Source organism: Salvelinus fontinalis, chromosome 38 (assembly GCF_029448725.1).
Source record: "Salvelinus fontinalis isolate EN_2023a chromosome 38, ASM2944872v1, whole genome shotgun sequence".
NCBI classification, from domain to species: Eukaryota; Metazoa; Chordata; class Actinopteri; order Salmoniformes; family Salmonidae; genus Salvelinus; species Salvelinus fontinalis.
This window is the reverse complement of record NC_074702.1, coordinates 14,879,084-14,895,261: the sequence shown is the minus strand read 5'-3', so window position 1 is coordinate 14,895,261 and position 16,178 is coordinate 14,879,084. Positions and strand designations below refer to the sequence as shown.

Genomic DNA, 16,178 nt, shown 5'->3' with positions numbered 1-16,178 from the left:
AGATCTACAACATTTATTTCATGGGACAAAACCAGGTCCAGAGTATGACTGTGGCAGTGAGTAGGTCCGGAGACATGTTGGACAAAACCCACTGAGTCGATGATGGCTCCGAAAGCCTTTTGGAGTCGGTCTGTGGACTTCTCCATATGAATATTAAAATCACCACAAATTAGAATATGATCTGCTATGACTACAAGGTCCGATAGGAATTCAGGGAACTCAGAGAGGAACGCAGTATATGGCCCAGGAGGCCAGTAAACAGTAGCTATAAAAAGTGATTGTGTTAATTGAAATGTATTCTAGGTTACTACCTCATGAAGCTGGTTGAGAGAATGTCAAGCGTGTGCAAAGCTGTCATCGAAGGAAAAGGGTGGCTACTTTGAAGAATCTCAAATAAAAAATATATTTTGATTTGTTTAACACTTTTTTGGTTACTACATGATTCCAGATGTGTTATTCCATAGTTTTGATGTCTTCACTATTATTATACAATGTGGGGGGGGGGATGAAATAAATAAAAAAAAACTTGAATGAGTAGGTGTCCAAACTTTTGACTGGTACTGTATGTGTATATATATATATATATATATATCTTTGGGGTGGGGGGGTTGCAGTAAAATCTCATACACCCAGTTACTTCTCTGCAGCTGCTACCACAACATCTATCCTCTGTGATTTTGGTCCCAGTTCTGCGGTACAATTGACAAAACCTTTGAATGAGTAAGTGTTCTAAAACTTTTGACCGGTAGTGTATATGAAAGTTGTGTAATTTCCTGTCTTCCTCTATTTGTTTGTTCATCTCATCGCCTGCTAACCTACATTCATTAGTCACCATAACCACAAACTGACCATAACATGACTGTCTATTATGTGTCATACAGATACAGTTCTAGCCAGTATACAATAATAAGGGAATGAGGCAGAGAGTTAGGGCAAATGACAAGGGAGGTTTGAGAGCAGTGGCATAGTCTCCAGTTAATTGCAGGCACCACATAACATTCAGTTTATTTACACTGGGCTCTGTTGTGGTGCAGGAGAAATTCAATACTGCAATTCAGCACCAGTAAAGTATTTCCTTTGGTCAACAAAAGCAGTTTCAAATCAAATCAAACTGTATTTGTCACATGACCCGACTACAACAAGTGTAGACCTTACCGTGAAATGCTTACTTACAAGCCCTTAACCAACAGTGCAGTTCAAGAAGAGTTAAGAAAATATTTGCCAAATAAACTTAAGTTAAAAATAATAAAAAGTAACACAATAACAAGGCTATATACAAGGGGTACCTGTACCGAGTCAGTGTGCGGGGGTACAGGTTAGAGGTCATTTGTACATGTAGGTAGGGGTGAAGTGTGGCTCAGTTGGTAGAGCATGGTGCTTGCAACGCCAGGGTTGTGGGTTCGATTCCCATGGGGGGCCAGTATAAAAAAAGTATGAATGTATGTATTGTAAGTCGCTCTGGATAAGAGCGTCTGCTAAATGACTTAAATGTAAACGTAAGTAACTATGCATAGATCAGGGATGCAAACTGGTGAGGGCCCAAAAAGGTGACACTATTTTTTGCACTGAAACATGCCAAAAAAAATCCCTGCTAGGGGGAAATGCAGGTTTTAACTAATTAAACAACAAAGAATATGATTTACATGATCAGTCTCTGTGTGTAAAATATAAAGTGGTTCATGTGAACCTAACTCACAGCAAAAAAATGTAAAGAAAGCAATTCAATGTTATTTGTTGCCTAGACTTTACTGCAAACAACAAGTCTTGGGACAAAACAATACAATATTGCAGTTAGCCATGATAGCCTTTATAATAGAACACTTGTGACATCACACACACAGCTAAATATTGCACTTAAAAAAAAAACATCTTCAAGTAGAAATAGAATGAAACAAACAGGCATTCTATTGTCACTCTATTATAGTGGCCACTATAGTAGACATTGATCAAGTGCACATTGTTACACACTTGCAAAAATAATGTTCACTGAGTAAAAATGTTAATAATCCCTCCTCACTCACACAAGTGTTACTGTCAAATTCAACACAACATAGGCAAAATCTTTAGGCTACACTGCACATTATTACAATTGTACACGTTCTGCCTGTGGACATCTGTTCTACAATGTGCCAGCAGAGCATGATACCCTTTGTTGGCATAATTGATCTCTTTCAGGCAGAGAGTACACCCGGATTAACCCTTTTTATCCACTGACTGAAAAAGTGAGAAATAGGGAAAGTGTGTGGTGTTCCTTTCACCTCTATAGTGGCATCCTGCTTAAGACAGGCCCAGCTACACTTGATCGCGGATTGCACTTGTTTAACAAGCAACACCTAATTTTCACCTAATTCTCTCATTCTGAAAATGAACCACATACTGTAGAGGGAAAAGATGAGTTGATAGCTAGTCAACATTTCACACAGATTGCCAGGGTCCAGTAAGCAACTAACGCGTTATAACTTGAACGGCAAGGATTCGTAAACGAGTTAGTATTATAGCGAATTGGTTAGGTTAACGTTACTAACGTTAACGTTAGCTGTCTGACTTTTTTTCTTCAGTCGTGTGCTGCATTCTGTTGGTATGTGAACGATTGGCTGACCCTTGGATACAGCCAGTATTGCTCCAAACACGCATCACTCCTTCGCTTACAGCCAGTAGTCAAGGCTTTTACCCATATGCCAGAATCACCTAGCTAATACAGTATGTTCAAATATATACAAAATGTTGTATGCAAGAAAATACACAAAACTTCTAAGTTTCGGTAACAGAGGTGACCAATCTACACACGCTCCAGCGCAGTTCTGTCTCCTCAGTGGAAGCGTAGCCTTCCCTCAGCCTCAAACAGCTTCTCTTCCTCTTCAGAAAGACAGTTTCCTTTCAAACTGTGGGTGAGTGATGACAGAGCACATGATAATCAGCAATACAATAAAAGACCCACAATCATTACAAAGTGGACATGGTGAAAGATGTTTTGAAATAAAATGTGTCTAAGGAATATATCAAATACTATTATTAATACTATTATTAATACAAAAAGATACAAAAAAAATGAGTAATGTACCTTTAAGTGAGCGACATTGCGTCACATTGCGTACACTCACCAGATCTCTTTGAGTGATGTGTTGTGGGAGAGAGCCTCTGACAGCTGTCTGATTCCATCCACTGTCAGCTGATTATTGATTAACCTGCGCAGAGTGGAACAGAGGGATCACTAGGATAACCGGCTCACTTTTCTTCACATTCAGAAATAACTTGTTCACTTTCTGGTTAATTCTGTGGTTAAACTTCATTATTGGTTGTTGGGAGTGTGTTGAGACTGGGGCCTGCCTTACCAGAGGTGAGATAGACCCGTGTTGGATCTGATCAGTTCTGCCATGTCTGGTGCTACATCATCTGACAACTCGTTTTGCACCAACCTAGAACACCACAACACACATTTAAACTGTACTGTACTCCAAGACACAGATACATTAAATATACAGAGACAAATACTGTCACAGAAATTTTATGTATGAATAAGATTGTCCTACCAGAAGATTCTGAGCATTGTGTTGCATTTCAGTGCTTCAGCCAAGCTCCTCCCACCTTCTGAAGTGATGCCGTTGGCTGAGAGGCTAAGGGAGATAAGAGCATAGAAATATAATTACTTTTAGTAGTACATAAGTATACTGTATTACTTTAGGTAATGATATTACTATGAGGCAGAGTGATATACTGTAAAATAGATACTGTAGTTTCAGTGTTTGTGAGTAAGGGAGTTCAATAACCCATACTGTAGCTGAATGTGCGTTTGTAAAATGATACACCAATGGCTTATACTTCCTTATTTCTGACCTCAACTGCAGTTGTGGGTGAACTGAAAAAGACATGGCACAATCAGTGCCACATACTTATTCAGAGAAGTGATAACGATGACATATCTTGCCATCCATCTCACCTGAGGTTGGTAAGACTTGGGTGGTTCCTCAGGGCCTCTGCGAATGCTCTTGCTCCTTCATCACCAATGCTGTTCCCCCACATTCTGAAAAACAGGAACAATCCATCCCATGCACTCTGATAAATAAATAAATACTGTAATAGTGCACTTACCCCACGTCAAAGATAGATGTGCTCTTCTGAATGGCACTGGCCAGGTACCTGCCACCCACACTGGTGAACTTGTTGCTGCCAACCCTTTGAACAAATCAAAGTGCCAAAAATAAACATTTACATATATAAACAAGTAATTATATAATTGATTGGACACATTAATTTACATACTTGACAACTCTTAACTTAGGACATTCCTCAATGATATGAGCGATTAGCTTGGCTCCAATGTCCGTGATGTGATTATTGTAAAGTCTGTCAAATCAAGAAAACAGAAATACAGTCACAGTCACATATGAATTTGTCATACAGCATAATAGAGTACTAAGGTTTGACAGAAAAGTTGACCCTGATAGACACTGACTCACCCCAGAACCTCCACCACTCTGTGTTTGATAAGCTCCTCAGCCAGTACTTCAATGCTGCTGTCTGAGATCTGATTGACACACAATCTGAAATGGAAAAACGAATTTAGCTGAAAAGCTATACTTTATTTGTGAGTGCTGGTAGCCTGTTTTTTAAACAGTGAAATAAAGTACATAGTGTTTCCATCTGCATATATTCCTAATTCCTCACCTCACCACGGTCATCTTACTGAATGAAGGCCTGAGCTGCTTGACCCCATAGTCACTGATGTTGTTGTTGTCCATGTCCACCCCTAGCCTCTTCCGCCGGTGCTGCAGCACAAAGTTGAGGGCACTGCAGTCGCCAGAGAACACATTACAGTAGCCCAGCTTGATGTAGTCGGCTGTGATGCCCTTCGCAGTCAGCTGTGCCACCTCTTTACTTCCTGTCTCGAAGATGCAGCGCAGCATCCACAGGAAGTTGGGAAGGACATGCACCTTGCTGCCCTCCTGCTCTGTGCTGTGGAGTGGCAGGCCGCGGAGGTGGGACCTCACGCTGGTGGACAGGTAGGACTTGAGGACTGCACGCTTCCTCTTCAATAGCGCTGGAGGAACCATGTGCTCCAGCAGGCCGGCGTTGGTCTTAGACAGCAGTCCACACAGGAAGAGGTTGGCGTACTGGAGATGCTCGTTGGTCTTGAACGGGTCCTTTCCCCTGGGTTTGGAGGAGCCACCGATGCAGGGAAAGACAAATGATAAACAAGATGTGTTGTCCCTCCTGCTGCACTCAGTGAAGAACTTGAGGATGTTGCCTACGCTGGCATGTTCGTCCAGAACCAGGGAGAATGCAGCCAAGAAGGACTGCAGGGTGAGGTGAAAGAACTCAAAGGTAGAAGGGTTTCCACAGGCATCGTAGCGGCTGACCGGTCGGAGGAAACCCACCTGAAGGTCGGCCTCAGTCAGGCCACAGGAGGCCACCTCCTCCTGGTCGAACACAAAGCCTCCTCTCTCCATGCCCAGCAGAGCCAGCTTGGAGAAGGCTGTCAGCGGCCTCAGCCCTGCCCTGAAGGTATCAGCGGGGCACCTGGTGTTTCTCTTCAGGAGGACAGGTGGGGGAATGGCCCCCCGGCTGAGGAAGACTTCAGACAGCAGGAGGAATATGTTAGTGAGGGTCATGCAAGCCTCTGGCAGCTCAAAGTCGTCGTAGACTGAGCGCAGGTGTTTAAAGCTCTTGAAGACGATCCAGCAGAAGAGGGGGATAGAGCAGAGGCCACAGAGGTGGGGGCTGGCATCCAGCTGGACTGAGACCAAGTCCCGGTGCTCTTGGTCTTGGAAGTGCAGGTTGGTGTAGGTTTGAAGGTGGGCTGGAGAGAACCCACGCAGCACCACCCTCTTCCGGATCACCCTGCTCTGGACCTCGGTGCCTGTCCGAGCCGTCAGGACCTTCCGGGAACCATTAAGCAGCTTCCCACAGAGCAGGTTAATGAGCACCAGAAGGGGGTGAGTCCTCTCCTCTGGAGAAACCACCTCAGGCATGTTCTCCAGGTCCAGATCAGCCTGGATCTCATCATAGCCGTCAAACGTAAAGAGAACCTTTTCGGGGAAGCGGAGGATGTAGCTGAACACCTCATTATCCGCATCCTGGTCGGGGTAGCAGTTGTATTTGAAAAGCAGGTCCCTGAGTGAGATCTCGTCTGTCTCCTTGAATGTGCTGAACATCCTACAGCGGAACTTGAAGAAGAACATGGCGTCTGTCTGTTCCAGCTCCCTATTGGACCACAGCCTCTGGAGCTTCTGGAGGAGGATGGACTTGCCCACCCCAGCGTCCCCTGTGATGAGAACCGTCTCTGCTTGTGGGTTAAAGACACCCTGCTCTCCCAGGAGCTGCTCCAGACCCTCCAGGTGGCCCAGGCTCTCATTGCGCTCATTCAGGAGCTCCATTAGGGTGTCTGTATAGAGCTCCTCCAGCAGGGTTTCCTCTCGCTTGGTGTAGGATGCAATGAAGCGTGTGTCTCGGCCCAGCTCGTGCCTCAGCTTCTCACAGTACCTACTAACTGAGAGGAGGGGGGTAGGGAGAATACACTGGAGTCTCATTCTCAACCACTGATATTCAGCCAAAATATACAGTAGTTTCCCTCATGATTCTCTAATAGCTTACATTTTCAATGCACTGTATTTTTTTTATTGTTAATTAAAATTCCAATAACACACATGAAGTGCTGCACCATAAAGTCTACTGACATACTTACTAGGGTCCGTGTTCTTCACTGGTATGTCCCGTATGAAGTCTTGTGGCTGGTAGTTGATCTCTTTAAGCCATGGTTGGAGGTCTATGTATGCGTCATAAACTTTGTAGAGAATATATAGGAAGTATTCACATGCCTGCTCCCCTTTGCTTTGGACCAATTCCAGGATTTTACGCACCTGCGCAATGTCAATCATAAGTAAATCATATTTACTTTACAGTGATTCAATATTTAACAATAATTTGACAGCTAACAGTTTCCCCCTTTTACACACCTGCACAATGGCAATCATATTTACTTACCAGTGATTCATATTTAATTAATATTACTTCCCACATTTTGATTAATGTGGCCAAACAGGATTTTTCACAGGTAAGATACTGGCAACATACCAAATGCCATTGTATTGCAAAATTAAGTCTTGTCTTTATATTTTCTCATCTTAAAATCAATTAGTCCATTTTAGTTAGGGCCTAGTAGGCTATTTGTGAATGCAAGAGCATGTCTTTGTGATGGGTACTTTTACATTTAATGTGTGTGGTCCAAATGGACATGTATCTTCTCTGAAACCCTCCCATGGTAAATTACCTGGTCTGTCTTGGTGGCTGCGCGCTGGATGATTTCTGCATCCTCGATACACAGAAAACCACTTTCTAGGAGGTTATCCAGAATGCACTGCGTGCTCTTCACTTGGGAAACCAGTAGCTCACGGTGCAAGGTGAGCATTTGGACAGTGGACACATGGCCCGTTAGTCCAGCACGGGCTTCCTCGGCACTGGAGCCCATAATATGCATGGCTTTCAGCTGCCTGTATTTACTGGAAAATGTAATTAGGAATTCTAGTCAGATAATCAGTTAGGAGAAAATGATCCAACAGTACGGATAAAATACATTATAGTAATCTATGGCTATCACGTACGATATACGTATATGGGCTGCCTATACATACCGTCAGAACCTTTGATAACATTGTTCTTATCCGCGCTGTCTTAGTCCGCGGCGGAAAAACTCGGGAACTACGACTCTCTTCAAAAACCAACTCCAGTCTTGGTTATTAAACCATTAAATAGCGTACGACAGGATAATAACAAAACGTTTCTCTATGACCGTTAGAATAGGAATCTAGTCTTGTCTCAAACAATGTCAGGAGGGGTAAAAACACTGAACACAGTACTGGTTCTTTGAGGAAGTGAAACCAAAAACAGCCTCGGATGCGCGTAATTTGGCGTCGAATTGCGACCGCGCTTTTGGCATGCAGTTTGTTTCTTTTTACACAGGGTTTTCGCCACTTGTAATTGCTCCACGGTAAATCGGGACTTCCCAAACATGTCGTAATAATTCGAAATATTGATTAGAAAACCAGGTGTTTTAATCAGCATATGCTTACTTCGATGTCACCTTTCGCCGATTAAAATAAGCAGAGTAAGGTGTTTCCATGACTATTGCATAATATTGTCACAATCAGTTTCATATCAAATTATTACTGTGCATGTTAACTTACTCACTCGTAACCAAAGAAAAAATACGATTTAGCTACCAGTGTGATGTTACACAAACCCATCGTAGCAAATGTATGTCAACTTGCTACTGAGACTAAATGTGTTTTATTTATAATCCGGTTTTTCCTCAAGCATACGATCTATCGTGTTGCATTCATGTTGCCAAATTAACATGAATAGCCCATAGCCTACAGGTTTCACTGTTTATATGTATGTATTTGAGTAAAATTACAATTTAAAAAATGATTCTATAAACTACTGACAACATTTCCTCCCAAATTCCAAATAAAAATATTTAAATAAATATGGTCATTTGGAGCATTTATTTGCAGAAAATGACAACTGGTCAAAATAACAAAAAAGATGCAGTGTTGTCAGAACTCGAATAATGCAAAGAAAATAAGTTCATATTCATTTTTAAACAACACAATACTAATGTTTTAACATTAGTTTTAACATCAGAAATCAATATTTGGTGGAATAACCCTGATTTTCAATCACAGCTTTCATGCGTCTTGGCATGCCCTCCACCAGTCCTTCACAAAGACAAATCTGCCCGATTTCAGCCTTGATGAAGCAACCCTAGATCATCACCGATCCCCCACCAAATTTCACAGTGGGTGCGAGACACTGTGGCTTGTAGGCCTCTCCAGGTCTCGCACCCACTGTGAAATTTGGTGGAGAATTGGTGATGATCTGGGGGTGCTTCAGCAAGGCTGGAATCGGGCAGATTTGTCTTTGTGAAGTACGCATGAATCAAGCCATGTACAAGGTTGTCCTGGAAGAAAACGTGCTTCCTTCTGCTCTGACAATGTTCCCCAACTCTGAGGATTGTTTTTTTCCCCCAGCAGGACAATGCTCCATGCCACACAGCCAGGTCAATCAAGGTGTGGATGGAGGACCACCAGATCAAGACTCTGTCATTGTAACGACAGCCTTCCTCCTCTTCACGAGAAGAGAGGGTGTAACAGGGATCGGACCAACACGCAGCGTAGCCAGTGCTCAACATGTTTAATTAAACGATAAACAGTGAACACTTACAAATACAAAATAACAAAATGTGGCAAACCGATACAGCCCTATCTGGTGCAGAGAAAACACAAAGACAGGAAACAACCACCCACAAACCCCAACACAAAACAAGCCACCTATATATGATTCCCAATCAGAGACAACACAAAACACCTGCCTCTGATTGAGAACCATATTAGGCCAAACATAGAAACAGACAAACTAGACACACAACATAGAATGCCCACCCAGGTCACGTCCTGACCAACACTAAAACAAGCAAAACACACAAGAACTATGGTCAGAACGTGACAGTACCCCCCTCCTGAGGTGCGGAGTCCGAACGCACCCCCTAAAACTCTAGGGGAGGGTCTGGGTGGGCATCTGTCCGCGGTGGCGGCTCCGGCGCTGGACGAGGACACCACTCCACCATTGTCTTTGTCCCCCTCCTTAGCATCCTTTGAGTGGCGACCCTCGCCGCCGACCTTTATTATTATTATTAACCTTTATTTAACTAGGCAAGTCAGTTAAGAACAAATTCTTATTTTCAATGACGGCCTAGGAACAGTGGGTTAACTGCCTTGTTCAGGGGCAGAACGACAGATTTTTACCTTGTCAGCTCGGGAATTCGATCATGCAACCTTCCGGTTACAAGTCCAACGCTCTAACCACTAGGCTACCTGCCACCCCAACCTTGGCCTAGGAACCCTCACAAAGGGCCCCATTAGACTGAGGAGACAGCTCCGAACCGAGAGGTAGCTCAGGACAGAGAGGTAGCTCAGGACAGAGAGGTAGCTCCGGACTGAATGGCAGCTCCGGACTGAATGGCAGCTCCGGACTGAATGGCAGCTCCGGACTGAATGGCAGCTCCGGACTGAATGGCAGCTCATGACTGGAGGGCAGCTCATGACTGGAGGGCAGCTCATGACTGGAGGGCAGCTCATGACTGGAGGGCAGCTCATGACTGGAGGGCAGCTCATGACTGGCTGGCGGCTCATGACTGGCTGGCGGCTCTGGCGGCTCCTGACTGGCTGGCGGCTCTGGCGGCTCCTGACTGACGGACGGCCCTGGCGGCTCCTGACTGACGGATGGCTGGGGACAGATGGGCGGCTCTGATGGCTCGGGACAGACGTGCAGCTCAGATGGCGCTGGGCAGACGGATGGCTCAAATGGCGCTGGGCAGACGGATGGCTCAGATGGCGCTGGGCAGACGGATGGCTCAGATGGAGCTGGGCAGACGGATGGCTCAGACGGCGTTGGGCAGGCAGGCAGCTCAGACGGCGCTGGGCAGGCAGGCAGCTCAGACGGCGCTGGGCAGGCAGGCAGCTCAGACGGCGCTGGGCAGGCAGGCAGCTCAGACGGCGCTGGGCAGGCAGGCAGCTCAGACGGCGCTGGGCAGGCAGGCAGCTCAGACGGCGCTGGGCAGGCAGGCAGCTCAGACGGCGCTGGGCAGGCAGGCAGCTCAGATGGCGCTGAGCAGGCAGGCAGTTCAGATGGCGCTGGGCAGGCGGGCAGCTCTGACCTGCTGAGGCGCACAGTAGGCCTGGTGCGTGGTGCCGGAACTAGTGGTACCGGACTGGAGACACGCACCACTAGGCTAGTGCGGGGAGCAGGAACATGGCACACTGGACTCTCAAGGCGCACTATAGGCCTGGTGCGTGGTACCGGCACTGGTGGTACCGGGCTGAGGGCACGGAGAAGAAACAGTGCGTACAGGGCTCTGGAGACGCACAGGAGGCTTGGTGCGTGGTGCCGGAACTGCTGGTACCGGGCTGGAGACACGCACCACAGGGAGAGTGCGTGGAGGAGGAACAGAGTTCTGGAGACGCACAGGAAGCCTGGTGCGTGGTGTTGGCACCGATGGTACTGGGCTGAGGGCACGCACCTCAAGGCGAGTGCGGGGTGCTGGAACTGGAGGCCTGGTACGTGGCGCCGGCACCGGAGAGCTGGTGCATGGGGCTGCCACAGGAGAGCTGGTGCGCTGAGCTGGCACAGGACGTGCAGGGCTAGGAAGGCGCACAGGAGGCCTGGTGCGTGAGGCTGGCACAGTCTTCACCAGGCGGCTAGCCTCAGGACGAGTATGGAGAGCTGACTCAGGTGACATCAAATCCCCGACATGTTCCGTCGGGCGGATGTCGTGCCTCATGCACCAAACCAGCAAATCCCTCATTTCTCTCTCCTCCAATTTCCCCATTAGATCCTTCACAGTCTCTACTTCGCTCACCTCCAATACCACCCTCACTGGCTCTGGTTCCATCCTTGGCTCCTTACGGTAAGCAGGGGGAGTTGGCTCAAGTCTCCTACTTGACCCAGCTACACACCCCTTTAGCCCCCCCCCCAAGAAATTTTTGGGGGAGCCTCTCGGGCTTCCAGCCGCTCAGCCTTGCTAGCGCCTCATAATGCCGCCTCTCTGCTTTTGCTGCCTCCAGCTCTGCTTTAGGGCGGCGACATTCCTCTGGCTCTGCCCAGGGTCCTTTTCCGTCCAGCTCATCCTCCCATGTCCATTCCTCCTGGTAACGCTGCTGCTGCTGCTGCCGCTGCTGCCCGTTGCTACGCTGCTTGGTCAGAGATTTGTGGGTGGTTCTGTAACGGCAGCCTTCCTCCTCTTCACGAGAAGAGAGGGTGTAACAGGGATCGGACCAACACGCAGCGTAGCCAGTGCTCAACATGTTTAATTAAACGATAAACAGTGAACACTTACAAATACAAAATAACAAAATGTGGCAAACCGATACAGCCCTATCTGGTGCAGAGAAAACACAAAGACAGGAAACAACCATTCCCAATCAGAGACAACACAAAACACCTGCCTCTGATTGAGAACCATATTAGGCCAGACATAGAAACAGACAAACTAGACACACAACATAGAATGCCCACCCAGCTCACATCCTGACCAACGCTAAAACAAGCAAAACACACAAGAACTATGGTCAGAACGTGACAGTCATGGCCAGCCCAATCTCCAGACCTGAACCCCATTGAAAACCTCTGGAATGTGATCAAGAGGAAGATGGATGGTCACAAGCTATCAAACAAAGCCGAGCTGCTTGAATTCTTGTGCCAGGAGTGGCATAAAGTCACCCAACATCAATGTGAAAGACTGGTGGAGTGCATTTCAAGACACATGAAAGCTGTGATTAAAAATCAGGGTTATTCCACCAAATATTGATTTCTGAACTCTTCCTAAGTTCTAACGTTATTATTGGGTTGTTTAAAAATGAATATGAACTTATTTTCTTTGCATTATTTGAGGTCTGACAACACTGCATCTTTCTTGTTATTTTGACCAGTTTTCTGCAAATAAATGCTCTAAATGACAATATTTTTATTTGGAATTTGGGAGAAATGTTGTCAGTAGGCCTGGTGCGTGGTGCCGGAACTGGTGGTACCGGGCTGAGGACACGCACCTCGGGGCGAGTGCGAGGAGCAGGAACAGAGCGTACTGGACCCTGGAGGCGCACTGGAGGCCTGGTGCGTGGTGCTGGAAATTGTGGTACCGGGCAGGGGACACGCACCTCAGGGCGAGTGCATGGAGGAGGAACAGGACGTACTGGACCGTGGAGACGCATTGGTGATCCAGAACATAGAGCTGTCTCAATATGTCCTGGCTGGATGCCCATTCTAGCCCGGCAAATGCGTGGAGCTGGAATAGAGCGCACCGGGCTAAGAATGCGAACTGGAGACACCGTGCGCATCTCTGCATAACACGGTGCCTGACCAGTTACACGCTCCCCACGGTAAGCACGAGGAGTTGGCTCAGGTCTCCTACCTGACCCCCCTAAAAAAATCTTGGGGCTGCCTCTCGGGCTTCCGTTCTAGCCGTGTACCTTCATATCGTTTCCGTTCCTCTATTCTCCGGTATTTTTCCTCGTAGTATCGCCATTCCGCTTTCGCTGCCTCTAACTCCTCCTTAGGACGGCGATACACCCCCCCCCCCCCCGGCTGTGTCCAGGGTCCTGCTCCATCTAATATCTCCTCCCAGGTCCATTTCCCCATTAAGCGCTGTTCCTCCTTTTCACGCTGCTTGGTCCTGGTTTGGTGGGTTATTCTGTCACGTTTGTCGTAGTGAGGAGACCAAGTGATATGAGTACATGCTTTTTAAATTAACGAATAAACACTAAACAAACGAACAAAATAACAAAACGAACGTGAAGTTATATTATAACAAGTGCTGACATGCAACTACATATAGACAATAACCCACAAACCAAACTGGAAAATGGCAACCTAAATAGGATCCCCAATCAGAGACAACGATAAACAGCTGCCTCTGATTGGTAACCAATTCAGGCCACCATAGACCTACATATGCCTAGACTACACACATACACCTAGACATACAAAAGCCCTAGACAATACAAAACAAACATACCCACCCTCGTCACACCCTGACCTGACCAAAATAATACAGAAAACATAGAATACTAAGGTCAGGGCGTGACAGAAACAGATAATTTTGCGGTGGTCTCTTAATTTTTTCCAGAGCTGTATACATTCATTATACATGTAAAGTAATCAATCATTTCTAGAATGGTAACATTAATAAATATATTTCAAGCTAGAATCCAACACCAGTGAGTCCATGTCTCTGTACATGGGGCAGCAACCTCTAAGGTGCAGGGTTGAGCAACTGGGTGGTAGCCGGCTAGTGATGCCTATTTACCAGTCTGATGGCCTTAAGATTGAAGCTGTTTTTCAGTCTCTCTGTCCCAGCTTTGATGCACCTGTACTGACCTCACCTTCTAGATGATAGTGGGGTGAACAGGCCGTGGCTCAGGTGGTTGATGTCCTTGATTATCTTTTTGGCCATCCTGTGACATCAGGTGCTGTAGGTGTCCTGGAGGGCAGGCAGTGTGCCCCCGTTGATGCGTAGGACAGACCGCACCACCCTCTGGAGAGCCCTGCGGTTGCGTGCAGTGCAATTGCCATACCAGCTGGTGATACAGCCCGACAGGATGCTCTCAATTGTGCATCTGTAAAAGTTTCTGAGGGCCTTAGGGGCCAAGACGAATTTCTTCAGCCTTCTGAGTTTGAAGAGGCGCTGTTGCACCTTCTTCACCACACTGTCTGTGTGGTTGAACCATTTCAGATTGTCAGTGATGTGTAAGCCGAGGAACTTGAAGCTTTTCACCTTCTCCCTGCGGTACAGTCGATGTGGATGCGGGCATGCTCCCTCTGCTGTCTCCTGAAATCCACGATTAGCTCCTTTGTTTTGTTGACATTGAGGGAAAGTTTATTTTCCTGGCACCACTCCGTCAGGGCTCTCACCTCCTCCCTGTAGGCTGTCTCGTCATTGTTGGTAATCAGGCCTACTACTGTTGTGTCGTCTCCAAACTTGATGATTGAGTCCGTTGCCACGCAGTTATGGGTGAACAGGGAATACAGGAGGGGGCTGAGCACTCACCCTTGTGGGGCCCCTGTGTTGAGGATCAGCGTAGTGGAGGTTTTGTTTCCTACCTTCACCACCTTGGGCGGCCCGTCAGGCAGTCCAGGACCCAGTTGAAGAGGGCGGGGTTCTGACCCAGGGCCCCTAGCTTAATGATGTGTTGTTTATGATGTTGAAGGCTGAGCTATAGGCGTAAACAACATTCTTACATAGGTATTCCTCTTGTCCAGATGGTATAGGTCAGTGTGATGGCGATTGCAACATCTGTGGATCTATTGGGGTGGTATGCAAATTGGAGTGGGTCTCGGGTGTCAGGTAAGGTGGAGGTGATATGATCCTTAACTAGCTTCTCAAAGCACTTCATGATGACAGAAGTGAGTGCTACTCTGCGATAGTAATTTAGTTCAGTTACCTTTGTTTTCTTGGGTACAGGAACAATGGTGGACATCTTGAAGCATGTGGAGAGAGCAGACTGGGAGAGGGAAAGATTGATATATATATATATATCTGAATACACTCCAGCGAGCTGGTCTGCACATGCTCTGAGGACGTGGCTAGGGATGCTGTCTGGGCCCGGCAGCCTTGAGAGGGTTAACACACTTAAATGTCTTACTCAAGTTGGTCACGGAGAACGTGAGCCCGCAGTCTTTGGGAGCGGACCCCGTCGGTGGCACTGTGTTATCCTCAAAGCGGGCAAAGAAGGTGTTTAGCTTGTCCGGGTGCAAGACGCCGGTGTCCGCGACATGGCTGGTTTTCTCCTTGTAATCCGTATGTCTGTAGACCCTGCCACATACGTCTCTTATCTGAGCCACTTTGTCTCTGTACTGACGTTTTGCCTGTTTGGTTGCCTTACGGAGGGAATAACTACACTGTTTGTTTTCGACTACAATCGCAGTCACCTTGCAGATGATTCAAAAGATGTTTTGAACAATAGTGTCCCGCACTCCCAGGCTGCTGGCCTGGAGTAGGATCAGATAGGGCTAAAGTAGTGCAGTAGTAGGTGAGGTTTTAATGGGTGCAGGGTTAGTAGGGCAATTTTTCACAAAGTGTAATGAATTCATACTACAGAATATTAGGCAGCTACACAACCAATACAGTAGGTGGCGGCATGCACCTATAATATGTGTTTTCAGACCACCAAAATACCAAAGAAGAAGACGACATCAGTGTGCAAAGGACAGGGTTAAGAGGAAGGTCAGTGTGCAAAATACAGACATGAAAGATTGCTGCGAAAGAAACAAAGTGTTGTAGGTCAAAAAGTCAACATGGGAAAATCGTTTTTCCATGCAACTTCTTTTTCTTTTTGGGATACATTAATTCTGCTGGACAATTTAGCAAATTTAAATCAAGTCGAATCTAACTTTATTTGTCACATGCGCCGAATACAACAAGTGTAGACCTTACCGTGAAATGCTTACCTACAAGCCCTTAACCAACAGTGCAGTTCAAGAAGAGTTAAGAAAATCTTTACCAAGTAAACTAAAGTAAGGCTATATACTACAGGCGGTACCAGTACTGAGTCAGTTGTGCGGGGGTACAGGTTAGTTGAGGTACATGTAGGTGGGGGTGACGTGACTATGCATAGATAATAAACAGCGAG

At 46.6% G+C, this 16,178-nt stretch overlaps 1 protein-coding gene across 4 annotated transcripts; it reads right to left on the bottom strand.

Annotated features, from left to right (window-relative positions):
* Positions 1–1,725: 1,725 nt before the first annotated feature.
* On the bottom strand, positions 1,726–8,001 carry LOC129838115 (nucleotide-binding oligomerization domain-containing protein 1-like). 4 transcript variants are annotated; one of them, XM_055904846.1, is made up of 12 exons: positions 7,629–7,993; positions 7,268–7,496; positions 6,683–6,857; positions 4,666–6,487; positions 4,458–4,541; positions 4,261–4,344; positions 4,090–4,173; positions 3,938–4,021; positions 3,531–3,614; positions 3,333–3,416; positions 3,062–3,185; positions 1,726–2,882 (listed from the first exon to the last, which is right to left on the bottom strand). In XM_055904846.1, the coding sequence occupies exons 2-11, from the start codon at positions 7,472–7,474 to the stop codon at positions 3,098–3,100; spliced, it is 2,796 nt and encodes a 931-aa protein (XP_055760821.1). In that variant the 5' UTR covers positions 7,475–7,496; positions 7,629–7,993; the 3' UTR covers positions 1,726–2,882; positions 3,062–3,097. The 4 variants fall into 4 exon arrangements, with proteins under 4 accessions (XP_055760821.1, XP_055760820.1, XP_055760823.1 ...); XM_055904845.1 differs by having other exon boundaries at positions 3,102–3,185; positions 7,629–7,982; XM_055904848.1 differs by lacking the exons at positions 1,726–2,882; positions 3,062–3,185 and adding an exon at positions 3,835–3,856 and having other exon boundaries at positions 7,629–8,001.
* Positions 8,002–16,178: the final 8,177 nt, after the last annotated feature.